The following is a 27218-nucleotide window of genomic DNA, read 5'->3' as shown; positions in this document are numbered from 1 at the left end:
CAAAGGCTCACAATCTACTACGATTCACCAATCTGCTGTCATTTTACAAGGGAAGAACAATGGCACCAACTACCATTCTTCTCTTCCTTTGAACAGAAAACTGCAGCTATGCACTGGCTCTGACAGAGACTACTCAGACTCTCACAACCAGCACATCTGTTGCTGGGAACCAGTACACCCACAGCCACCACAGAGTCTACCACAGAATTTTGGACAAGTCCTTCAAATTTTTCCTCCAAAATGTGGGTGATTATTCCACAACCATTACCTAGAACACAGTCAGTTATAATGTTCATACAATCATAGAATCCTTTTGGCTGGAAGAGACCTTTAAGATCATCAATTTTAACCATTAACCCAGCGTTGCCAGGTCATCACTAAACCCTGTCCCACAGCACCACATTTACATGGCTTTTAAACCCCTACAGGTGTGGGGACTTCACCGCTGCCCCAGGTAGACTATTCTAGAGCTTGAAAACCTTTCTGGGGAAGAAATTATTCCTGATATTTAACCTAAACCTCCCCTTGCCACAACTTTAGGCCATCTCCTCGTGTTCTATCAGTTGTTCCTTGGGAGAAGAGACCAATGCCCACCTCACTCCAAAATCCTTTCAGATAGCTGTGGAGAATGGGAAGATCTGAGCCTTGTTTTCTCCAGTCGAAACAACCACAGTTCCCTCAGCCATTCCCCACAAGGCTTGTTCTCTAGATTCTTCACCAGCTTCACTGTCCTTCTCTGGATCTGCTCCAGCACCTCAATGTCCTTGTAGTGAGGGCCCTATAGCTGAATCCAGTATTCTGTGTGTGGCCTTACCAGTGCTGAATACAGTGGGACACTCACTTCCCTACTCCTGCTGACTAGACTACTCCTCGTACAAGCCAGGATGGTGTTGGCCTTTTTGGCTATGGCTCATATTTAGTCAGCTATTGACTAACACTCCCAGGCCGTTTTCCAGCAGGCAGCTTTCTAGTCACTCTTCTCCAAGCCTGTGGCATGGCACAGGGTTGCTCTGACCCATGTGTAGGATGTTTGTAAAGTTGTTTTTCTCAGAAAAAGAAGTCCAGTGCATGCAGAGTGCTCCACCTGTCTTTGCTGATGCTGCAGTGAAAGAGGTTCAAATACAGACGTGTGCACCACCTCCTCAGCCCAAAGCTCATGGCTCTGTCCTTTGCGTGGAACTTCCACTTGAAAAATACCCTGTATCGAAACAGGGCAGCAGGGACCAGGATGGGAAACGTGTTGTGCCCCAGCAGCATCAGCCCCTAGGGTACTTACTTAGCAAAATAATGATGCAGATCAGGATGGCGATGATGGCACCGGTGCCCAGCCCCGCCGCAGCCACCGCCCCGATGGTGGTGCAGTCGCCGTTCTCGTCGCACGGGCACACCTTCACTTTGATGATGGAGGTGTTGTACAAGGGAGGGTTCCCTGAGTCCGTCACGATGATTGGCACGTCGTAGACACCCGCTTCCAGGTACATGATTCGTAAGCTAAGCTGGGCATAATCACCTGGAGAGACCAAGACAGACAGACAAACAGATGACAGATGCTCTGTCAGAACCTTGCAGCCCCACGTGTACAGGCTCCTCTGCCAGAGCAGGCTTCTCAGTCCCAAAGAACAGGCTATGAACAACAGGACTGACCAGGACAGCGTCAACCTTCTGCCAAACAGGCTAGCCAATAAACAGCCTGTGTTCTGCAAAGTACTGTGTGTTTTCACTGCTGCACTAACTTAGCTTGATGTCATTTGCAAATACAGCTGTATGTGTTTAAAATGGCATGAAATGCAAATACTACAGCATGGATGATGTTCCCTGGCCGCTGTGCAGGCTCTCTGCTTGCCCACCCTCCCACCTTGGGATTATCAGGAAGCCCATGGCCCACTGATGATGTGCTCAGCCAGCTAATCTTTCCTGTGTTCCCTCTTGTTGTGATACAAGAGCTGTGAGGACACAAGCCACTGCCCCTGGCAGAGGGTGCCAGACCTCAGCAAGGGGGACCAGCTTTGAAGATAAAACCACCCCATGGCTCCACGGTATTTTCTATTCTCTGCTGAGACTACCAGTAAGAGGAGTAATTAGGGCCATTTGTGGTTGCAATACAAAAATCCTTCACATACTGGTAATCTTCACTCTCACCTAGCCCTCCTGGTTCCCTGGTAAATTAAAAGGCTGCCTTTATGCAATTATGGTCAGAGAAATGAACATTGATCCTGATTGTGGCTTATGACAATTACACTGGAACATAAGGAAGACTGATAATAGCTTTTTTCCCCTTGGCCATTATGGATGATTTATACTCCGTTCACTACTGATAACTGTTCATAATTATGAACTGCATTAAAAGGAGCCAAGTGCCAAGGCTCTTAGAGTTATGCTGCAGGTCTGATACAAATCATTTCTGATTAACTATCTTGTCTATAATGTCAGCCATAATGTGCTTTAAAAAAATAAAAAATCAGACACACACACACACAAATCAAGTAGGGAAGTTTGGAAGTTTGAAGCCGCGCGTGGCCTCATTAGAGTCCGCATCGCCTCAGCATCGCCTGCCCCATTTACCGTTCAGCCGCGTTATGGTCCAGTTCTTCCTCACCGCAGATGGCACACTTGGCAGCTCGAAGACAAAAGGCCCAACGTTTGGATCGATGTCAGCATCCGCGGCTGTTATGTTGATGACATTCAGGTTTGGCTTTTCACAGATCTGCGCCTCCTTTGGCAGCAGCTCAGGAGCATTATCGTTGATGTCGATTAGGTAGATCTGCAGAGTGCCGGTGCCGCTGGCCGGGGGGATACCTGAACGGGAGAGGCAGAGCCAAACGTGGACCGATGACCAGCAGTGGGAATGGCAACACTGTGGACCAGCATCCCTCTCTGCCTTCCAGTTTCAATAATCCAGGATTTTTCACCCTTCCTCCTTGGACCTTATTAGGGACATACTGCACTTTCATGGTCCCTTGCTTTAGGAGCTATTATTAAAGCTTCCCCAAGCCTCCTAATGCAGCTGTTTTTTCACTCCTGCAGAACACGGAGGTTGAGCTCTGCAGATTTGTAGCCTACAGCGATGTCCTTGGTCAATCTCTAAAAATACAAGGAGGTGATGCCAAGCTGCTAGTGCAATTTTAGTAATGGCTGTGTTGAAGAGGAAAACCCATTAGAAAGATATCTAACAAGAGGAAGAAGAAGGCTTAGAGGGGAAAATTATGTAAGTAGTGCAACCCATTGGTCAGCATTTACTACAGCAATTGTTAGCCACTTTTTAGATTTGCAGCCTATTACACTGCTTCAGAGAAAGCCCAAGTCTCCAGCCCATACCACAGTCAGTCCTAGATTTAGTTGTGAAAGGTCTTTGCTCAAAGTCTATGGTATGAGCTAGCCATCACCAAACACGCTGGGTGATGCTGCTAACCTCTGGCAGCAGCACTATGTCCCAACATACAGTTCCTTACCCTCTCTACATTGTCCCAACCAGCAGGGATGCCACAACACAGCAGTCTTGGTCCTCCAGCCTCTTAATGATGAAGAACCACTTTTGTCTGACTAATAACCACTTACACAAGGTAATACCTGCCCTGGCAAGACAGAACAGCCTTCCCAGAAATGGCACAGGAGTTTTTATTTCTCTCCCCACAGACACATCTGGCAGCTCCATGCTGGCCTGCCCACTCCTTCCCTTCTCAGGCAGTGTCATCTCAGCAACTCTTTTAGTTTGTATTTTCAGTCCTGGCTCTTCCTCCCAGTGCTGGACATAAAGCTGTACAATACACTTCCCCACCAGGCTTTCAAACATTCCTTCTGCTTCCACAGACTTTCCTTCCCACACTCCTTTCTCATTTCTGCTCCATTGTTCAAGGGAACCTTGAAAACTTTGAAGGAGCCCTGAAAGTCCTTCTTTTATAGTTCCTACATAAACTATTCAATCATTGATCTCATCCTTTTATGTAGTAACCACGGGGTAGGTCTTCCTCTAAAACAAAGTCTTTGATCAGCCTTGAAAGTTTCTAGAGAGACAGATTAGCCCATCAGGGTACTGGAGCTGAACAGGAAAACTGACTTTTGGGACCAAGCAAAGTGATTTCACTGTTTTGACATTACCCAGAGTATCTTCTGGGATGAATTCAAGGCCAACACTCCAACCTCTGAGACAGACTGAACGCAAACTAGCAGTTCTGAGAGACACTAACTGGCATGTGGCTGAAATAATCTGCAATTGCTGCACATACACACATGAATTTGTGGGGCTATTGGGTACTGTTGGGCTCTGGTTCCTGATATTTTTGGTTCTTTGAGCTTCTGAGTGCAGTTCTGGGGCAGTGTCAGAAGAAATGAAAAATAAATAATTTTTGTTAATGTCCAAGCACTACAAACCATGGAACATTTCAAATCCTTTCAGCTGCTTTATCTGGAGAGAGCAAGGACATGGATAGAGCAAGCACTGCTATACTATGTTCAGGAGACGAGGACTATCACAGCACCACAGACTCCAGTGGAGAAGTTGATCCATTTCCTGAGATTAAGACTGAAATACAAATGACAATATTTCTGAAGAAAGGTAAGTATAGAATCATGGAATCATAATAAGCATTGGGTTGGAAGAAGCCTTTAAAGGTCATCTAGTCCAACCCCCCTGCAGGGAACAGGGACACCCCCAACTAGAGTGGGTTGCTCAGAGCCTCATCAAGCTTGATCTTGAATGTCTCCAGGGATAGTGCTTTCATCACCTCCCTGGGCAACCTGTTACGGTGTTCCACCACCCTCAAAGCAAAGAACTTCTTCCTAATGTCCAAACTAAATCTACCCTTCTCCAGTTTAAAACCATTGCCCCTTGTCCTAGTGCTACAAGTCCTTGTAAACAGTCCCTCATCAGCTCTCCTGTAGGTACCCTTCAGGTGCCCGAAGGCTGCTCTAAGGTCTCCCTGAAGCCTTCTCTTCTCCAAGCTGAACAACCCCAACTCTCTCAGCCTGTCCTCATAGGAGAGGTTCTCTAGCCCTCTGAACGTTTTTGTGCTTCCTCTGGACCTGCTCCATCAAGGTCTTTTCCAGCCTCAACGATTCTATGCTTTCCATTCCCCATTGTTGTCTTTTCCACAGTGCCAGTGTCAGCGCTCCAGGAGCAAGGTACAAGCCAACTGGCTTTCATGTTCAGCTGTAAGCCGGAGTCATTCCCATTCTGCTTGTGCAAAAATTTCTAAGGAACTTGGGTCACTGTCCTGACACATGATGGCAGAAATGAAAGCTGTGCCTGTGGCTAATTGGCACCTTCTTGTCATCTTGTGCCTGCAGAAAAGCAGAATTCTGCATGCAGGGTCACTAGTGCAGCTTGGCTTCCTACAGACCTGGGCCCCAAAGGTGAGTTCTCATGGGCTGCTCCAATATTGAGGCAGGGGCAGAACACTGCTTCCTTCAGCTAGAGTCTCCCTCCTCTACTCAGCTCCCTGATTTATGAAACCTGATGGAACACAATGTATTTGAGTTTTCAGCTTGCTGTCAGACTGGCTGAAACCGGCTGAGGTGTTCAAACACTGCCAGGCTCCACACTTGTGTAGACATAGTATGATCCAAGAGCCTCTCCTGGGAAATCAAGCTGAAAATACGTTGCTGATTGGGATTCCCCTTTTCCCCTCTAATATTGCAGACAGGATGTTTCTGCACTGTAGCACAGGGAGAGAAAAGCAGCATGTCCAAGAGTTATTTGGCTAAACTTCTTCTTTATCGTACACTGAAAACAGCAAACACAACTCCAAGGAAACAAGATGTTGCTGCTTCTTCAGGAAAGAAAAATCTCCACCAAAACCCTTGATCCAAAGCCTTGATGAGTGCATGATGCCAGAGAACTTGGAAGAACTGCGGGAAGAGTCTATTAGCCTAGATGAAACTTTAGCTGTTATCCTAAGCACTCTAGACAGAATTTTAAATCAGGTGTTGCTTTATGTGCATTTTAATGGCTGCAACATACCAGTGATAGATTAATTTTTCAGAATAAAGAGATTTATCTAGGTCCTCACTTTCTAAGCTGCTGAATGATGGATGTGGCGGCACTGATGCACTGCAGCATCAGCACCAAAGTCAAGGAAAGGGGTTAACTCCAAATCACATTGTACTAAGTGCCTGGCATTTGCAAGGTGAGATGGTGAGGATTATTAGTTTGATGTTCAAGCTCTACCACTGCTTCTGTGAATAGCCTTGGTCAACTCATTTGACCTGTTTTGTCCTGCAGCTTTTGCAGATGAACACTGCTAGATCCTCCTGAGACTATTTTGGATTTCACTGTCCCAGTTACCTTTGCAGAGGGGAAATTAGAATGGGGCTGTGGGACCCCACCAGTCCTACCACAGATGGGGCACACAGATGGGTCAGAATTTGCTTCTCGGTTCTGCTACTCCGCATTGAAACTTTTCCACGAGTTTGTTTTGCCTCTGTGACCCAGGATGCAATTACTGAAGTGAATCCTGAAACTCCAGATAGAGCAAGTTTACCATAGCCCTCAAGCACCATCACATCTGCTCATAAGGGACATTGGACCCTTCAGCCTGAGGGGTGACCAGAGCCAACATGAACAATGTCCTGAAAATACCTACAGAGTATGATCAATTTATATAGGTGCTCACAGCCAAGCCTAGATTTAATTTTGTTGCTGAAGCATGTCTCTGGTTTGATGTGAGCATTCAGCACTCTGAAGGGGGAAGGTAAAGGTGGGAGAGGGGGAGGAAGGCCCTCTCCTTGCACACGGAAGCTACTGAGCCCTCTGCAGAACCTCTTCCAACTGAAGGAACTGATCATGGTTAGGAAAAAGTCATCATTAACTCCTCCTAATCAAAACTAGAAGGAGAAATCCAGGGCAGCAGCAATGGACTGCTTGCCCTTGCGTGAGGCTAGCACTGAGGCTCGTAGTGCTAATTTGACCAAAAGCTCTGTGTGATCTTTAATGAGCAGAGAAGAACAAGCCTTAGCAGGACCTCTCTGCTAGAAGATCTGTACCAGCCTCAGTGCCTTTGATAACAAAGCACCCCAGCATCCAGGCGCTCTGATGATGGCTGGACATTTCAGAACTGGTAGAGGACAGAGAGATCAGCTCTGGTGACAGACACACACCTTCCATGAAAGCCACAGCAGTTCAACGGCTTGGCTCATTCTTAACACCCTCCTGCCATCCCCTACAATTATTCCTGGTTTCCTGATGGAAGGCTTCCTGAATGCTCTGCTCGGTGCCTCTGGGGGGATGAGCAGGGCCAGCGTGCTCAGAAGCCCCTGGAGAGCACATCCCCTTGCTGTTTTTTTAAGTTCAGGCTGCACTGCTACACTGAACTCCCCAAATCGATTTTCCATTTGCCCTCCCTTTCCCTTAATAACACTCTCCGTATACTGTGCACATTTAATTTACTCCAGCAATTTCCCGTCCCACTTTCACATTTTTGACCATAAAAACCTGGGAAAAAGATAACTTATACTGACAACTCTGTCAGGGCATCATTTCTCTTAATGCATCACATTAGAGTCTTATTGAAGCATGAACAATGTGAAGCCTGGGCTCACCGTTGTCAGCCGCCAAGAATGTGGCCTCGTAGACATTATTCTTAATGTAGTCTGACTCTCGATCAAGGACAGCAGCAGTAGTGATCTGACCATTTGTGGCATTAATGTTCAGCCAGTTTGCAGGATCTGACAGCTTAGAGTATCTACAGAGAAAGGAAATAAATACATGGCAGTCTTTCCACTGACATACCCTTAATATTGCTTGAAATAAGGTTTGCCTGGGCTCCTGACCCACAAGTCAAAGGACCTTCGCATAACTGGTTTTGTTGACAAACAAAACACTAATTGAGCATCTGGGGTTTGACCTCTACAATTATTCAATTTTTCTATTTCTTTCATTTTAAAGGTTTTTCTTTCCACTAAGTGCCACATGCCAGCTTCTTGCTGCTGGGAGTGGACATAGCCTGGAGTCCCTATAGATGAGGAAAAATGGGGTCTGCAATGACCACTGCCTTTGTATGCCTAAATTAGAGGATGGATTCCGGCTCTCTCCTTAATGCTATTGCTCTAAAGCCATGGGTATTGCTTTTTTTCTGCCCCTCACTAATAAACAACAGTTTGGGAAATACCACACTGGAAGCACAGCATTTTTCAGGCCACTCTTCTGTGTCACAATCGTATCTTCAGCAGCAACTGCCTTGAGGACATTACAATGGGAACTCATAGCTGCAGCAGATTCAGGTCTGCTCTCCTGAAACATTTTCATGCAGTCCTGAAATAGCAGGTAAGATGATCCTGTGCAAGTGGGAGGTTTGAAGACAGCAGTGACAAGGGGGTCCCCTTGGCCTCCCCAGTGTGCCCTGGGCCGTAAGGATTCACAGAACCACAGAATGTTAGGGGCTGGAAGGGACCTCAAAAGATCATCCAGTTCAACAGCCCCTGCGAGAGCAGGATCACCCATACCAGATCACACAGGAAGGTAGGTTTTGAACATCTCCAGAGAGGGAAACTCCACAACACCCCTGGGCAGCCTGACTCAACAGGAGACTCACCTCCCAGTTATTTCATCAACTCATAGCCCCAATCTGGTCATGTCCTGTGCAGTTAGCTATGACCATGGTTTGTTCTGGGCTAACTTTCCATGTTGTCCAGATCAATGAGTTCTTGTTTACCTTTCTCACTCACTTGTTTTTTGCTTGGGTTTATTTTATTGATTGGTTTTTATTTCTGCTTCTCAGTTTTGTACACTTTGAGTTGGACCCTTATTACCTAAGCTGGAAGCTAATCAATGGCCAAATTACAAATTACTGAAATAAGGAAACAAAAGCTTATATACATATTTTTTTTCCTGCAAGCAGGAGAACTTCTGGTGAAACCCCTTTCCAGAAATGGGCTGTTTGAAGCTGAAACTCAAAGTGAAACTTGAGCTGTGACAATTGATGTGAGCAGAAAAGCAACACACAAGTCCCTGCCAAAGGGAAGAATTACATTTCATGGAGCTAGACTTCTTGGGATATTTTCACTTCTTTTTAATATCACTGCAGTGAGTTTTCTGCCCTTTCTCTGCTGAATGACCAGGGATCCAGTTTCAAAGCTGGCTTTGTGAATGTGTCTGTGGCTAATGAGGATAACTTGAGGTGTGACATTGGCCATGCCAAGCTGTGCCTTACTGGAGATGCTCCTGCTTCCTCATCTTCTAGTTGTAAAAACTCTATTTCGTTGCTGACTATTTAGAGAGAGACGGAAAACTGTCTGCAAGGCTCAGGTCTCTGCAAAGTGCTTATCATAGATCTGTAGGCTCAGCTTTTTGGTTTTTTTCCTAATTCACCAATGCTAACTGTGAAGAAACCCCAAAATATCCTTTGCATAGCTCACAAAGACAGGACCACAACAAGCCCCACTGCTTCCTGCAAAGCTTTGGCACTGGAGTGTCCTGATGAAAAGTGGGATAAAGATGTTGTACTTGGGTTCAAAACCTAAGTGCTGTAGATACATGAAATGTGAGTCCCGGAAGCCCTAGGAAGAAGCAACTCAAGTAAGGGGCTGTCCATATTCACAAAGGAATGGACTGTGAGGTGACAGGAACGACTCTGCAGAGCCCATCCTTCTCCAGAAGTGGCAGATGCTCATTTGGATTACAGATCATCCACCTTGTGGTTAGAGTATTCACTCAAAAATGAGCTGTTATCTCCTCTGAAAACCAGCCTTGGCACAGATGTCAGGGAAACAAAGACCCTTCAAGGGCAAATATTTCCAAAAGAATGTAAGAAAAACAGGCTTGGTAGTTAGGATGATCTCTCTCCTCAAAAGCCACAATGCCTGTCTAAAGACAACAAGATGAGGCAGTGACTAAACTATCATTCTCTAGACCAGACAGCTCTGTGCCAGGTGAAATACTTCAAACTCTTCCTGACACAAAGTGTCACAACTGATGTAAGTTTAAGTGGCCTCAGCTGTGGTCACATCACATACTCGGGTTTTGCCAAAAATACTGCCATCCTTAGAGGCTGGGAGTGAAAAAGAAACAAACTTCTGTGGATGTACAAGTACCCAAGAGTAGAAAACACATCTCCCGGCTGCACGGACAGAGGCTGAAATACTTGTGAAAGGTGTCACAGATGGGTTTTTTGGCTCATGTATTTCCCTGTGATAAGGTGTGTGAGTTGGGCTCCTGGACTGTGGGTTCAGTCCTCAGTCTGCCCAGGTGGGACTAAACACAGGAAGTGCCACCCTGACAGCCACAGCATGGACTAAAGCTGATCTTAAAGTGCTTAGTCAAACATCTGACTTCAGAAGGCTAAGACTCTGCCATCTGAATCTCATCATAGGGAAGGCAGCTAATGAAGAGGTGAGGTTTGGCAGGTAGTCTGAAGGGAAAGGGAAGGTCAGAACGTATTCTGTGCACTGCAGAACAGGCAAGAGCTGGGGTGGGTTCTATGGACTGGCATTAGTCAGATAAAGACTGAGTACCAATGGCATGTAAATGGCAATTTGTAACTATATGACTTTAAAAAGCCTGTTCAGCAGCTGTTTGTAAGCAAGCCAGCCTTGCTCTGAACAGGCTGACTGCTCCTCTTGCTTTTTAAGCCAGGTTGGACCTAAATCCTCTCTCTGGAAGCAACAAAAGACACGATTAAAAATCTCTCTGGAAATTTAACCCTAGCCCTTTCTATGTCTCAGCTTCCCCCTGTAAAACAGAAATAACAAAGCTGCCATTTTCTAAAGCACTGTGTTTGTAAAGTGCATGAACCACACAGGTCAAAGCATCCTTGACAAGGCAGAGACAAAACACAGCACAACACAGCCCTGACCTCTGTCTTTGTAACAACACAGGGACACCTTGCTATCAACTGCTGACATCCAAAGCTGTGAACTGCCTCTCTGCCAGCCAGTAAGGTGGGCTCCAACCTTGGGTGTCCTCCTGGGCCCCACCACTCACAGTCTGGCTTACCTGGAGCAGGGAGGATTGTGAGTTTACAAGCTTGCAGGATACTCTGCAAGCACTTGATCGAGGGTGTCAGTCCCTGTCAAGCATTTTACTCATATCACATCAATGAGTTTGTGGGTTAGCTTCTCAGACTTCTGCAGGTGAAATTCCCCTCCTGTGCAAGAGCTCTGGGCTGCCTGATCTCCCACCTTACTGCCTGCTGCATGAAGCGATCAGGATCCACCGCTGAAAACGTTGTCAGGACTGTCCCCGTGGGCACCCCTTCCTCCAGCCTGATTAACTTGTGGTTCGTTGGGAAATACGGCGCTTCGTTGACATCTGTGACTGAAATGGTGACTCCTGCTGTTGACTGGAAGGACATCTGGATGCCACTGGCCAGGGGAGCTTGGTTTGATACCATCACTGTCAGCATGAAAGCTCTGTTCATCTCGTAATCGACTGCCTAAAACAAACAAACAAGCAAGCATAGAGCCAAGCAGAGAATAAATTCTACCTTCTAGCTGAAAGCTGCAAGATTCAGAAGGCAGATGATATCAAAGTCATTCCCTCATCCAATTTCCTCCTGAGCTCAGTTCTTTTGAAGGTATAAATCCAGACCAGCTTCAGACCAGTGGAGGATTTGGCCTTCTAGTATTTGGAGGGTCAAATAATTAAACAAAGAACAACACAAAAACTGCACACAGGAGAGGGGATTAGCCCTCTCTCACTCCAAAAAAGAACCTGTGTTAGCTGAGCATTGAACAAATAAATCCACCAAAGGCTGCTCTAAACACAACTGGTGAAGCCTGCTCAGAAGGACTGGAGAGGATGATGTTAGCATTTAAAGCTGCTGACTAAGTAACTAGGACAGACTATGTGGACTCAGGAGCCTGAAGTGCTCTTCATTTGTCCTCGTAAGTGAGTTTATAAGCAAAGATGGAGCTGTATGGAACAATGCCTGGCCTGATTAATCAGGCAGTCCTTCCAGTGGGACCTCTTGTCCTCTCACAAGATGCCTTGTGACCTCTTGAGGTTGCCTGCATGCTCCTAAGGTTGCCTTCACACTCCTACAAATAGATTCTACTGCTGGGTGGCCACAGATCTCATTTCAACAGACACATAAAGATGATGTGTCTTGAGAGCCAGAAAGAGTGAAAAGCCTTTGCTGGCACAACTGACTGAACCACAGTATAATAATAATAATAATAATTTCCAAACCATCCCACTAATTATTATAAGGGAAGTTGTTAATCATCTGCCAGGGAGGCTTGAGTTATGCAGGGACACACCTCTGCTTGTTAAAAAATGCTGGGCTGTAATTTGTCAGTTTAGAAGGATAACCACTCTCCCAGTACCTGCTCCAGTGCTGACTCTGCAGAGTGCACTCTGATGGTGTAAAATGCCACTCTTACACGGACTTTGGTGGTGCTGCACTGATTTACATCAGCAAGATCTGGCTTCCACATTCTGTTTAAACCCCAGTATTGTCAAGAGAGAAATCAAATCACAGGAGGCTACATGAGAGAAACAAATTTCAGGGGCAAAAGGTAAAACCGTGCAATCCCTATTCAATTGAAGTGCAAATGTTCCTCTTGCTAAATGGTTTCCTGACAGGCAGGGCCAACATTTAATAAATAAAAGGAAGCCTAAAGATTCCCAGTACGTCCACCAGCACTGACTCACAGACTTGTACAGCATTCAGAAAAGGTGCATGGTGAAAGTTCCCTTTCAAACGCGATTCAAGGCCTTGAAACAATATGACTAAGGCATTTCCTCAATTTCCTTTCACACCCTTCTAATTGATATTCCCCCCTCTGGTCTTTTTTGCTAAGCTTGCCCACAGCCACTCTGCACCTTCCTCCCTGCAGGGACTTAAAAGCCCAGCAGGGCTGATCTGAGTAGCTCCAGTGGGGACTGATGTGGGAAACCACTGGGTTCCCTGCATGCAGATGCTCAGAACACACTGACTGTACACACATCTGCTAGGATGTGGCATGGCTTTCCCTGCCCCCCTGAAATGTAAAGCTGCTTACTCAGCTTCTTTTCCTCTCTTCTCAAAGCAACAAAGCCAGGGCTGCAGGAAACCAGAGCAAAGAGTGGGGCCAGACCAGGATCATCCAGTAATGCCCATCCCACAGACTGTCCTGGAAGCATCAGTGCCATATGCTGGCATGTGGTGGCACAGTAAGAGACAGCCAATCTGCCTCCTTCTCTTTGGTGTCCATCTGAGTTCCCTTTCACATATTTTTTTGAGGACAAAAAAGGTAAAATCATGTGGCTGTGCCTTCACAGTAGTATTTGTATTGTCCCTGGTGGGACAGGAAAACCTTGCAGTTGGACACAGTCCAGCCCTAAGCAGAACCTCTTTCACATATAAGCAGTTTCTACCAGGACAGTTCATACTTTTGCTCCCTGGAAGTGCCTACCCCTGAGGCTGACAGAGCACACTGTGGTCTTCACACTGCACTGCCATCTCCACACATCACACTGAAGAGGCTGCATATTGCTCAAGCCAACAGCAGGAGCGAAAACACATGGAGCTGCTACATACAGGACAAGGAGTTGGATTGTTACCTACTTTTTAATTTCATGCCCAAGAAATATGTGACATTAAATTTAAAAGCAGCACCTTTGTAGATACTTTGGATATTCAGTGTCTGATCTAGCACAAATGGCTCTGAAACATCCACCCAGGAGATGCTGCACATCCTCCTCCTTCACTGGCCTCTCTGACCTGGATGCAGCAGACTGAAGCCAAGGGCTTGCCACAAGTCTTCCTCTTCTCAAGGTACTTTTAACTGATAAGAACAAATTTGACTTATGTTATTGTTGAGGCAAATAATAATGGAGCTTCTGAAGCATCTCTATTATAAATTCCCAGCTCTGATCCATGCAGAGTTTATAATAACATTTTACTTAGCTGGCTCCCACAGGGCAGTCACTGCTGCTCTTGGAGATTGTCTCCAGACTCTGCGGTGTCTCATCTGAGTGGGAAGTTTCTCTTTCCCCTTGATCAAGGCTTTCTTTGAAGATTAGGGTCTTGCATGTTATGGAAATGGTTTGGAAAGGCATGAACAGAAAGAGGGAATTCTGTTTGGTGATTGGACTGGAGCTGCAGATGAGGTTTTGCTGAGAGCAGCTGCAAACCAGGCCCCATGAGCATCATCAGAACTCCAAAGGGCTTCTTGCTTTGGAAGCATTTCTGGCCCTCTATTTCTGGCTTCCAAACTGCTGGTGGCGGGGTGCAATCCTTCACGGAATGTCCTTCTCTGTGACTACCATAGCTCAGAGTTATGTATAAGCAGCTTCAAAGAGACACATGAAAATCCAGCATTGTAAGGTCTGTAAATAAAAGGTTCATTACTTGCCAATTTTTTACCTATGTTTTCAACTTACATCAGGGATCAAAACAGCTAGAGGCTGCTCCCATGCCATGAAGAACAAGCTCTGACTTGCCACCCAGTTTGCACGCATTCCCCAAATCTTTAAGCATATTCACTTATTAACAGAGAACAAAATATATCAAAGAAGAAGGTGGAATCCTAAGAGTCTTCCCTTCTTCACCATGAAAATTTAATCACAAGCAATTTTACTCATTCTCCCTGCTGAAAATGCACCAAAAAGCCTCCCGGCTTGATAAGGGTAGGAAACTTTTGGTGCCCAGGAGGATCAGGTGAGGTTATACAGTGAAGATATTCAATGCAATTTCAAGCTCTGAGCTCAGCTTGACAAGATAGGGATTTTCACGTGGCTCTTTGCATTGTGATCAGAGTGGGTTACACAGCAGTGGAAAGTCAACACCAGCAACATGGTGTCTTGACAAATCTGCCCTGCTTTCTGCCTGCTGAGCGCTGAGAAAGGGATGGTTCATTATGCAGAAGTCCTTGTGTAGCAGCGATGATCACCTAAGTCCCCTGTTGTTCACTCTGATGTGCATTTAAACTTAAGTCATGACACTTTACTAGATTAAGTGGTCCTCCCCCTGCTCACAGTGACACCATTGGCCTTTCAACTTCAGACTGGCTGTTGACATCAACAGAAGTTAAACTGTTGCATTTTACATTGCTGAATGTTTCCTGTTTAAGTAGAAAATACATATCTATGAATACATGCTTCGATCCATACATGTCCAGAACTACTGCTAAGCTTGAAGAGGTTTTGTACCATTGCACTGGATAAGGCTGTCAACCATCATTACCAAGCAAGAAAAGGTGATAAATAAGAGGGCCCTGTTGAAATATCACCTAGCAGGTAAAATGATGTCTCCCTTGAAGTTTCAGCAAAGTGGCATCTGCAGACACACACACATAGCCTAAGGGTCAGAGAACAGGACAAGCTCACAACCTCACACATTCCTACCAGCATAACCTCATTGGCATTTCACTGATGTAATTTTTCCTAATTCCCAAAGAGTATCTACGAAGAATGACTGCAGCTTATTAGTTACAAGGGAGTTGAGCTGCTCTTAAATCATGTTGTTCTTGAAACATCAGTGTTTCATCCTAAACTGTTGATTAAAACTATAGTAGAGAAGGCCAGCCCAGCCTTATCCAAAGCTGCAGGCTTTGTTCCTCACAGCAGTGTTATCCTGTTCAGGTGCAGTGCACACTGCATGTTGGGTGAACTCCTGCAGATCACAGCAGCCTATTTGTGATGACTTCACTTTTTTGGTAGTGAGAGGCAGCAACTGTCGGCATCTTATCTGGGAAGAGGCTCAGTGACTGCTGAATGGATCCGCTTATGCTCTGGCTGTGTGTAGTGACTGCAGAAGTGTTCACTGCCTGGGCTGCTGGCCTCGGTAACTGCGAGGGACATGAACACTCAAATGAAAATAAAGTCACCTTCTTTGGAGGCAAGGAGGGAAATGGAATTGATGCTTGCCGTGGTTATCTTGAGGGTTCTGGCTCTCCTAATGCTGAAGGCAATGGATGAAAGAAAGAAGGGATGGTAGATATTTACAGTCTTACTTCTCAGAGTCCCTGGACAAGATTCTTTGCTGAAATAACCCGAGGAGTGGCTTTCACTTGAGAGGAGCTATTCTGAGTCCAGAATCTGGCCCACATTGTGTGTTTATCATGTGATATTAGGAAAATTTCTCCATTTTTTTTTCTGCTAAGCAACTCAACTTAGGGTGAAATCTCTCCTTTTCTTCTGTTACCAGGAAACTCACTCCTCCTGATATCTCTTCTCACTCCTCCTGATATCTCTCCTCACTGCTTGCTTTCATGGAAGATTACTTGACTGAGCCCCTGCAGTGAAATGCTACCCCTGATGCACAGCTAACAGGGGGATTTCCAGCTCAAAAAGGAGAAGGTGCAACCTCTGCCCTAAAGCTGCCAGGCAGGGCAGGGCTGCCCAGCCAAGGTGCCATTCCCTCTTATGCTGCCCAAAATGCAAAGGAGGATCAGGATGTGGAGGTCAGACTCAGATGCTAGGAGGTGCCTTCAGCAGATGAGAGTTTGTGAAAGCTTACAGGCTGGGCTGAGCTGGGAAACCCAGAATCAATGGTAAAGGCTTGGAGTAAAAGTAATTAGGACATCTGCACAGAGAGAGATTGAGATTGGAGCACTCATATTCCCAGGTAGAGAAGGCATGAAATAACTGCAGGCTTCTGGCAGTCCTCGTAGTCTTAGCTAAGTGAAAGGGTGACAAATCAGGCTTTTCCTTGGCTTCCCCCTTACCTTCACAACAGTTACCATGCCTTCGTTGGTGACGGGGTCTGTCCGGACGGTGAAGTGGCCAGAGGGGTCTCCACTGATGATGCGGTAGATGGCATTCCAGTTGGGGGAGTGCGGCTGGTCCCGGTCCATCACTGTCAGATTGGCCACCACAACCTCCACTCTGTTCTCAGGAACTTCTCCTGAATACTGCAAATGAAGGACAAAAATGGTCATGGTGGGAGTCTTTATGTTGGTCCTCATGGCTGCCACCCCTCTCCCCTACATCAGCACACCAACTGGCACATCAGTCCCGTGAAGGTCACCACAGGGTTCTGTGCTATATTCTGACTTCTGGTTTTCCCATTATTTTCTTTGCATGTTTTCCCAAACCTTTCAAAGCCTCATTTCACCTTTCAGCCCAAAGAACAAACCCATTAGCACTCAGCTGCTGCCAAGTTTCAGAAAATGCTCTAAGTAAATGAACTAAACCAGTTCTTCCTATTCTCATTCACACACAGCAATCAGAGAGTTAATTGTCAACAGTGGGGAAAAAATGGCAGACTAAAATGTGCATTTTTTAGGATGATTATGTCCCTTTAACCTGAGGTATTTTGCCTCACTCAGATTTTTAGTGATGGCATTTTATTTCTTCTTCAGTGATTTTACTTCGTTCTCTTTCTTTCTTGTCCTTGATTTGATTTTTGTCTCATTATTTAAAGTGTTTCTTGTGATTCTGCAGTAGCCTTTCCTGGTGCCTAATTCTCTCATTTAGCACTGATTTCCATGGAGCATGTCCCGTTCAGGCATACCCTAATGCATTAGCTGCATTCTTTTCTGCTTTCCAATCCTTGATTTATCATATGGCTGATCAGGGACCCTGGCCTGTGAATACTTCCAGTGTTTGGGACTCAAAAGCTGTCAGTAAAGACACATTCCCAAATTTTCAACTGTCCTCATCTCTCAGCACTGCCTATTAGGAGCACTTGCAAATCACCACTCTGATTGACATATGGCAAATGAAACACTGGGGAAACGATGGGAGCGGCTGGCTCCGAGTCTGCAGCTGAAATCCTGGCCCCAAACTGCAGGAGCAGAGCACTTCTGAAAATCTGGCCTTTGGTGTGCCCAAATGCCAGGTTATGTAAATGACAATAAATCATTCCTTTGTTAGCACAAGAGTCCCTTTCCACTCCTAACCCAAACCCATCCAGTGGAGTCTTCCAGTTCTGTGTTTATATTTAGTATATATTATTTCACCTCTGACAGCAAAAATATTCAATCTGCCTTATCTCTGTAAATTTAAATTTGCCCTTTAGTGGTCTCCTGAATGGCATTTTGCCCTCCTCGCTGTTATGCACCTGTCCTAAACAAGTTTTCATTAGTGACTGCAGATGGCATCTCTTTCCAGCCATGCTGAGTGGTGGGGAAGAACAGTGGGAAGCTGTGGGATAATTCAGGTTCCAGTATGTGCTACAGCTCTTCTTTTCCCTTTATTTCCCATGATTTTACTTTTTTTTCCCCCCCTTTTAAACCAATTTTCTTCCCCAATTTGGAATCTCTGCAGCACATGGCTTATGCAGGGGAAATATATGGAAATTTATCAAAAGCCTCTTGAAAAATCCATTAGATTATGTCATATGTACACTCCTATTATCAACCTTGTCTGAGACCTGCTCAAAAGAACTCAAGGAGATTTGTTAAGCAGGATTGTCTCTTACTAAATCCACACTAGTTATTGCCCATTACATTAAATTAATGTTGTATGACATGCCAGCAATGACAAGCTGATGAGCCCCCAGTCTCTTCTAAGAGCTGACTGCACTGCTACCATCAGGGGATTGTATGGTAATGTCAAAGGAGTTAAGTACTTTGTGCAACCATCTCACATCTTTGACCTAGGACCACAGTTTTGGGGCTGTTATTAACAGGCTTATGTCCTATTCATCAAGAACAAGCCACTGGCTGTATTTAAGAGGGCTGCTGTAGTTTGCTGCTCCTTTAGCTGATCATAACCCAGGTGCTGCCAAGGAGTTTGGTTTAAACGGAAAAACCCCACACAACTGCCAAGAGATTTTACAGCAGCCCTTGTAAAAGCCATCACATCTGTTTTCAGCCCATGGTGATAATGTTTACTACAGGATCACACAATGATAGGGGTTGGAAGGGACCTCTGGAGATCACAAGATATATTTTAAAAATAAGAGATGTATTAAGAATTATAACTACACAAGCACATCTCAGTACAAAGCCTGGAGGAAGACCACAACAGCCTATAAAGTTTTCCACCTATGGCAGATCCTGCAATGCTCAGCATATTCTATTCTATTCTATTCTATGCCATGCCATGCCATGCCATGCCATCCTATGCCATGCTATCCTATCCTATCCTATCTATGTACTGGGCAATCCAGGTGTTCATCCAGCTGCTACTGATAACTGTTAGGTACAGTTAGGAAATGATCAGTTAGGGAATGATCCACACTGAGGGTGGACACTGTCTATTATGCTTATAAAGCCAAGTTTTTTTCTGATGAGAACACTGTACCTTCACTGGAATCATGGTAGCCAATGGATTCCAGGACGAATCCAGGATTTCAGGAGGTAGTTCCTCCTGGAATCAAAGGAGCCATCCAAAGCTCTTCAGGTTAAGTTGCAAATCTTGGGGAGATACACCATGAAGAACAGAACAATTTTCAGCAGCTGCTGGGAATCCAAACCACAGCCTGCCTTTCCTCCTCCTAACACTCCTCCGCCATCATTATGGTAAGTAAACGCTGTAACATGTATTGTCCACAACTGTCTTTACCTTTAATAAAATTAAGTAATGACTTTAAATTACATCTCCTAAAGAAAGGATGGCAGCTCAAAGCTACCCACACTTCTCTTATGTCATTCCCTCCCTACCCTGGAGTAATTTAGGATAATGAACAATGCCATCTTTCAGTAGGCTGCTTTCCAGCATTCCCTGTGCTGCGAGTTCTCTTTCACAAGATTACGATTGATTTTCAAACAGAGAGAAGCACATCCATTGAAACAAGGTAAAACAATGAGCAGCGGAGGAGTTGTGGGAGTAAACATCGAATTGATAAAGCAGTGCTTGACCTGTACCTGTAGCATTTACTCACACTCCCCTGTATTTCATTTAGCTTCCCTTTCAGTTGTTGCATTTGAAGTCCTTAATTTCCAGAGAGCCTTTTTAAAGCCCATTCACAAGGATTTCTATGGCTGATTGTTACACTCTCTGCTTCCCTCCTCAGATAAGGATTCGTTCTGAACCTCACATGTTCTTAAATCCTTAAATTCTGTAGACTCTTTTTCCTTCCCCTCCTATAAAAAGACTCTGCTGGCAGAAGTCCCCCTCTCATTCCTCTGGAGCTGGTCTGTCTGAAGTCATGTCTTGCTAATTCTGATTTTCAGGTTGCATCAGATTACATTAAAATAGGCTAATCCCAGAGTTTGCCTTTCATCTCACTAGCTACCTGACAGCACCTAAACACACAGACAAATATCACTCTGGAGGAGAAAGGGATTGATGTGGGGGGACAAATGATGAATTCTCACAATGACTTGACTTTTTGCAATAAATCTGGAGTCTGGGTGGTGAAGCCATGCACGGCAGAGTAAAACCAATTAGCTCATTGCACCCACTCCTAGGGAGGTGTGGAATTGAGATGGATGAATACAAAGATAATTATTCAGGCTTCCTTCTAAAGGGAGCTCCTTTCCCCCCCAACATTCTTACTTTTTTCAAGCTGCTTTTGCTAAAAAACTCTGCAAACAGTGGCTTTTTCACCTGAATGTCTGCAGGAAAGATTTCTGTGCTGTCTCCAAGATTTGCTAATGATGTCACAACATTTGTTACAGACAGAAGCAGTTTATGAAGGCTGAATTGCCTGGAGAAATAGAGTATTTTATGACCTATAGCTAGGATTAACGTAGAAGCATAAGGGCATCTCAGTTCTCTTATTAGACTCTGAGCCCTTCCCCTGACAGCTATGACTGCTGCAAAGCGCTGCATCTTCTCAAGTTCCCTGAGGTCATGAGAGGCTGCAATGAGAGTGAGCGAACATGCATGGTGAGGGGTGTCCCATCTCCCACCACTTTCTGCTGCCAGGCCACCCCTTTATGCAGCATCTCTGGCCACGATGTGATATGCAGCTGGGGAACCCTATATGAGGGCTGTGTTTGGCCACACAAACTGTGTGAGCAGGGACCCAGCCCGGACACCAACCCACAGCTCCTCCACCCTTAAGGGCATACTCCCAACCAAGTGCAAGCATGTGAGCCAACTGTTTACCTTTTCCACACAATATTTAATAGAGACACTTGAGTACCAGGCAAATTAATAAACAACTGCAGTCTGGTTCTAGAAATGTGTGTAAAATGGGGGGGGGGGGGGGGAAAGGATGAAAATCTCCTAATAAATCATTAATTGTGATGTGCCTACCCAGCTGCAGCGCAGAAACAAGCAAATGCCATCCTAATTGATTGATTCTTATTCCATCTTTATAGGCCTGCATGCTTTTTTTCAATGTGGGGGCTGAATAAGCCCAGAGGTGTAAAAAACCTCTAGATTGTACTCTGTGTATCTGCCAACTTGATATTTAGATCAATAATCCTCTTTTTTTTTTCTTCCCCCCTTACTCCTACCACTGGTAATTTAGCTTTTCTTCCTAGAAGCCTAATTGCTGTTTTCTTAAGCCTTACTATCAATTCTCTGACCTTTAATTTCCAATATTGTTTGCTGCATGGATGACTGTACCAGGTCTGCACATTATCCTACTCCCTCTAGTCCATATGGGTCAGACTAGGCTATCAGTCTCTGTGACAGTCAAACAGTGACCTCCAGGTTCTTGCTCCACCATGGCAGAGACCACAAGTTCACTCAAATCCCCACAAAATCACTGTATTTTGCTAAGCAGATTTTGTGATGCTCATTTCCTAACCACATTTTATTAAAGAACTCCTTGCTCTGGTGTGGTCTTGAATGATGATCACCTTCTGACTCCCAATGTTCTCGCTTTTTTCCTGAGGCATCCCATGCTCTGCATTAAACCACTCAACAACCCCTTCATAAGCCTCTTTGCTGCTGGCTTTTCAGGCTCATGCCCGCAACATCCTCTGCACTGCAGCCTCCCTGCTTCAGTTTCACATTCCCTTAGGTCTGCTCTACAGTCCATCCATGAATGCAGATCGTACCTCAGACGAGGTATGTGCCATGTGGCAAATGCTTCCCCAAACGTTATCTATAAAGCTCAACATGCTCTTGCCAGCTCACTGTCTTGCTCTGCAGGCACTGTCTTGCTGTGGTTGAGCAGGAGTCAGCCTGGCCCAGCTGAGCAGAGGGAAGTGCAAGACAATTAGCTCACAACTTCAAAAGGATGCTTTGCAAGTTCTGCCTCCATCTTCAGTGGTTTGTGCTATTCAAATGCCTTACCTGCCTGCAAAGCAACTTCCACAGCTCTAAGCATGGTGTGGTGGAGCCAGACTTATTGACTGGGAGTTTATACAAGGGAGTTTATACAAGGAGTGATGTGCTTTATGCTTTGTCTTTACTGATGTTATCTGGTCAAAATTGCAATGAATGGCTAGTTTTGGATTAAATTACAACACTTACTCTTTGAATATAAAGACAAAGCAGGAATGGAGAATCATAGAATCAATAAGGTTGGAAAAGACCTCAAAGATCATCAAGTCCAACCTGTCACCCAAGACATCGTGACTACTTAACTATGGCACCAAGTGCCACGTCCAGTCCCCTCTAGAACACATCCAGGGACGGTGACTCCACCACCTCCCTGGGCAGCACATTCCAATGGCTAACAGCTCTCTCTGTGAAGAACTTTCTCCTCACCTTGAGCCTAAACTTCCCCTGGAGAAGCAGCAAGCTACACCCTTTCTTTCAGAAGCAGCAGAATAAACCCCTCTCATTTCAGCCTCTGTGAAGAAGAAATGTGCAGGTCTCATTTCACCTTGGTTCAAAGACTCTTAGAGTACTTGCCAAGAGTTCAGAGATGAAAGCACGCAACAGTAAAAGGATATTAAAAAAGAAAAGGAAGTTTGCATGTCTGACAATGAGCACTATTTTTTTTTCATTATCAGATGTTGCATTCTTGTGACAGTCTGAAAAGATGCCAGAGAAATGATGACACATGACACTCTCCTGCTGCAAGATAACCATTGCCAGATAAATATATCTTATGAAATGAGGTTCGACGTTTGCATAGGAATGTAGGTATTTTATAAAAATGCATTACTACACAAAGGAGCTTTTTACAACATCCATATGAAAGGTTTAAAAAGAGATTAAAATTATGTCCTTGGAAAGGCATACAGCCTTGTCAAGGAAAAAAAAAAAAAAGAAGAAAAAGAAATCATCTGCATTAACCCCATGTAGGAAAGCTGCACTTTATCTGTATTTCAAAGGCTATAAGGAACCACTTTAATCAACCTACTTGACTTTGGGGACTTGCACATCTCACTGAAACTTGTGAAATCTGGCATAGTGTGGTTTCCAGAACACAAAAGCCTTTAATCTGTAACCCAGCACTCTTGTACATTCAAATCCTGATACTATCTCCTTGTTAGGAACTAAAATTGTGTATTTATCCAAAATGGGATCTCATCTTGGCTAAATGATGTAGCCTTTGCAACAGTGACCTTTAACAATGCTTATACTCAACAATAAAAGATTTTATGTCAGGAGCCAGTGGAAACAGTATATGTTAAAATTCTGATCTGATAGCACAGCCTTTTATTTTCCAGTTTTAGACAAGAATCCTTTGAACATTTCATTTGCTCTCTTGTCTAACATACCTTTGTTTCATGCCTACAGAATTAACAGCAGGAAGAGGTAGCTGATACCTTTCTGCAGACTATTTGATTGTCAGGTGTAATTAGCAATGCTATCTTTTAAATAGAGGCATAGATTTTAAAACAGCTGGAACCACCTACAAAGCCCCATTCTTTAAAAAAAATAATACATACATACATTTATGTAATAAACCATTTTTGCATAGACACATCATTGCTTTACTGTGGCTGACAGCCCTATGCTTTCCTTCAGCTGCAAAAACTAAAGGCTAAGTGACATGTCCATGTCTCCCGGGGCAGTTACAGAACTGGGGCTGGAGCTGTGTCCTGCCCTCCGCTGCCTGGGTTTGGGCAGGATCCAGAGAGCATCATTAATTAATGTGTTACTTGATAAATCCATTAGGTCAGCCTGGATTAGTCTATTGATCTCCCCAGTGCGCTGCCATGTAGCCCTGTGATCCTCGCTGAGCTACCAAGATGGGAAAACTCCTGGATGAGAAGGCTGGCGGAGAACGGTGTGCCTTCCACTGAGACACCTGAGCAGGTTTGTATAGCTGGGGAAAAACTGGCTAAAAGAACAACCTGCTGTGAAACTTCACCCTCTCAAGGCCAACAGCAGTTTGGCCAATGAGTCAGTTTGTTGACCTCAAACAGTGCTGCTGTCCCATGCCTCACCCACCGTGGGAGGAGGAGAGCTTTCTATGGGCAGACTGGGCTGCCTACCCTTTCCAATGCCCCCCATCTTCCTTAAAAGAGGGTGAAATTCATTCATTTGTTGAAACATCACGCCTCAGATCTCTTTCTTCAAACTGCACAGCAGCAAGAACTGTGCTGTTTTGAACAAAACTTTGAAAGCATATTTTCCCCTGACGCACACATAAGCCAGACTGACAAAAACTGTGTGACAGAGTTCAGCTCCTCAGTGAGCAAAATGTACTCCACAGGTCTGACTCTTATTTCTTGGTGAAATGTGTAAGAAGAGGATGTTTCAATTCAGTCACCCATAATAAAGTTTCATAAAGAAAGGCCTTAAGCTGCTAAGTCTGGTTTAGAATTTTCTTATTAGCTGCCCACTCCTCGTAATGAGTTTTTAATTTAATTTTTTTCCCAGATTTTAAGGCATATAAAAGCCACTCATGTGCCTTTGGGATGTGAAGACAGGCATTTGGGAAAGGGAGAATTTTAAGAGTACTGAATCAGAATTTTTTATGTGTACTATAATCCTGGTATTGAGATTTTTAACAAGTTTCCTGCATAGCACAGCTCAGCTTGTCTGCCTGATGACTCCAGCTCAAACCTCCTCTGCACTGCAGTTGAAATCTCTCTGATTTCCAGATTAGTCTCAGAATTAGCACACATGGGATTTTATAAGGTTTTTTTTCCTTTTTTTTTTATGGACTAGATAGATTGGAACACCACCATCAGATACTGGAAAGCCCACAAGGTCTGGTCAGAAACAGAATGGACAGATGAGCCTCCTTGTTGGAGAAAGGCACTGAAGCATGTGTTTTATTTTACAAGTGCTGCTGTTGTGGTTTAAAGATGTGATTTTCTGAGCTGATGTCATGATGGCCCATTTTTTATGTCCTTACTGCTGCCCAAAGTGTTAATGGCAATGCCTGTCAGTGGGGTGAGAGCCTGCACTGACAGGGAGAACTGTGTGTAACCACACAGCTCTCCTGAGCCATGGTTTCTATGGGAAGCAAATCAGGAGTAAGAGACACATCTCCACGGTGCAGGAGTTGCCGAAGGGCACTTCTAGTTTGCAGACTAACCCAGATGGTTCAAATGTAGCCCTGTCCTGAAGCAAGCTGAGGAAACTTGCCCTTTTGAGCTCACTTTCAGATAAAGTCCCTTAAGTCATAGAGTTACAGAATGGTTTGGGTTGGAAGGGACCTTTAAAGGTCATCTAGTCCAATCCCTTGCAATAAGCAGAGAGGTCTTCAACTACTTCTCTTCTCTGTACCAGAGAAGAGAAAGACAGTGAGAAATGGGAGGGTATTGGGTAAGAGAAAAGAAGGAGTCACTAGATTCTTATAAATTTAGAAGGAAAACATGATTTCATGTCTCTTATTTGTTGGCAGTGAAAACAAGATATTGCACAAAGCCAAACTGTTTGAAAACCTAGTATGCTGAAAAAACCTATGTGAGATTTCTTAGCCATCCTCGTTTGATCTCTGGCTGTTCTCAGTGTCCTGACCTCCTCTACAATTGGGAAGCATTAAGACATCCTCAACAGTTAGAAGTGTTTGACAAAACTCACAGAACTACCAAATCCTTTGCTAAATCTCTTTCCCCTCCTCCCCCCACCCCAGCATGTCACTAAAGATTTCATAAGTGAAATGTGCTTAATGAAATTCCAGATATATATCCTCTTAAACATGACATCCTTTGGAAGCAACTGTTTTTAAGGCAACAGAATATTGAAGAATTAGAGAGCTGCTGACCCAAGGAAGTTAGCCAACTTCCAAAGGGGATTTATTTCAGTGCCTTGCAATAATGGAGTTACAAAAAGTATTTGAATATCTCAGCCTTGCATCACTGCCTGAGATGCTGTGTACCTTTAAGATAATGAAACAATCCACTGCAAACAGGCATTTGCCTGGCACATTTGGCAGACATGGAGATACACCTCCACAGGGCGGTGTGGCTGTCCTACCTAACTAGGGACCTCCTGGATGATGCAAAGTGTCTGCATTCAAACAACTGAATTGGGCCCTCCAAGGCCAGGTCTGGGCTTAGGAGGAGAATTAGGATATTTAATATATATCCAAAAGCAGAAAGAGGTGCACAACCTAGAAGAAATCACGAACATTTGAGAGAAATGCTACAGGTGGAGAAATGTTTGACAAGAAACAGTGGTGTAAGTAAATATGTGAGATCTGAGAGCACTGACCTCTCATTTCTCCTTGAAATGTTAGCTTGACTGACATACCAGAGATAATGACAACAGTGTCTAATCCACACACTTGTATCAGGTGATGGAGACCACAGGGATTTCCATCACAACACACCACAGAACACGAAGGGTACTTCTCTGCAGCTGTTTCCTTTGATTACACCCAGCTGTGTCACACCTTGCTACACACACGTGGTTCACACATCTCCTGGCACCTCTTTCTCGCTGGACAATTCCTCCACAGCATTATGAAAAGCATGCTTTGGAGATGTGGTCTACAGCTCCTCCCTCCAGACCTCAAACAGACTAAACAAGGACAGAGAAGTAGGAGAGAAGTCCCTGCTAAAAGAGATATGACATCAGGAGACACAGCACTGCCGGATGTTGCAAATGGAACAGCTCATGACAAATGGGTTATGGCAAGCAATAGCTGATAGGTGCTGTCATACCGCATGGGTTGGGGGTGGTCTTGCCAGCGTACAGATATCATCTGTGTTTTGACAGCATTAACTCGACTGCATAAAGCAGCAAAACAGCAGGCTAGAAAATCCAACGTCAAAACAAATTACCAGGTCTCACTCCGACGCTGATGATGGATATGCTCAGCCCCAGTACGCACAGCTACCTACAGGCACTGTAAGGAAAGCAGAGCATTGTGCTGTATGTTACAGGTGGGCATATATATGTGTGAGAGGGACACAGGCACAGAGCTTGCGCTGCTGCTCCTTGATTTCAACTGCTTCCATGCTGAGAAGCAGGCCATGAGCAGCATCCTGTGCAGTGCTGTAGCTGTAATTGGTTGGGATTGTGCTCTCCAGCAACGAGAGAGAGGAGGTTGTATTACTCTTGATTTTACACCAAGCAGTACATGTGTCCAATATGAGAGAGACCAATAGAGCATTTCTTATATTCCCTTCTTCTTCTTGCTTTTTTTTGTTTTTTTTTT

The 27218-nt window shown here is 44.8% G+C and overlaps 1 protein-coding gene across 1 annotated transcript in view; it reads right to left on the bottom strand.

Moving 5' to 3' along the window:
* Positions 1–27218, bottom strand: part of CDH4 (cadherin 4) — a 467294-nt gene that overhangs the window by 8168 nt on the left and 431908 nt on the right. Inside the window, exons 9-13 of the mRNA XM_054173650.1 lie at positions 16582–16767; positions 11110–11363; positions 7534–7676; positions 2563–2796; positions 1277–1510 (exon numbers count right to left, since the gene is read on the bottom strand). Coding sequence (XP_054029625.1) covers positions 1277–1510; positions 2563–2796; positions 7534–7676; positions 11110–11363; positions 16582–16767 — 1051 coding nt within the window. The remainder of the gene's footprint in view (positions 1–1276; positions 1511–2562; positions 2797–7533; positions 7677–11109; positions 11364–16581; positions 16768–27218) is intronic.

The sequence above is a fragment of the Dryobates pubescens genome, chromosome 26 (assembly GCF_014839835.1).
Source record: "Dryobates pubescens isolate bDryPub1 chromosome 26, bDryPub1.pri, whole genome shotgun sequence".
Classification (NCBI taxonomy): Eukaryota; Metazoa; Chordata; class Aves; order Piciformes; family Picidae; genus Dryobates; species Dryobates pubescens.
This window is presented reverse-complemented; position numbering and strand designations above follow the sequence as displayed.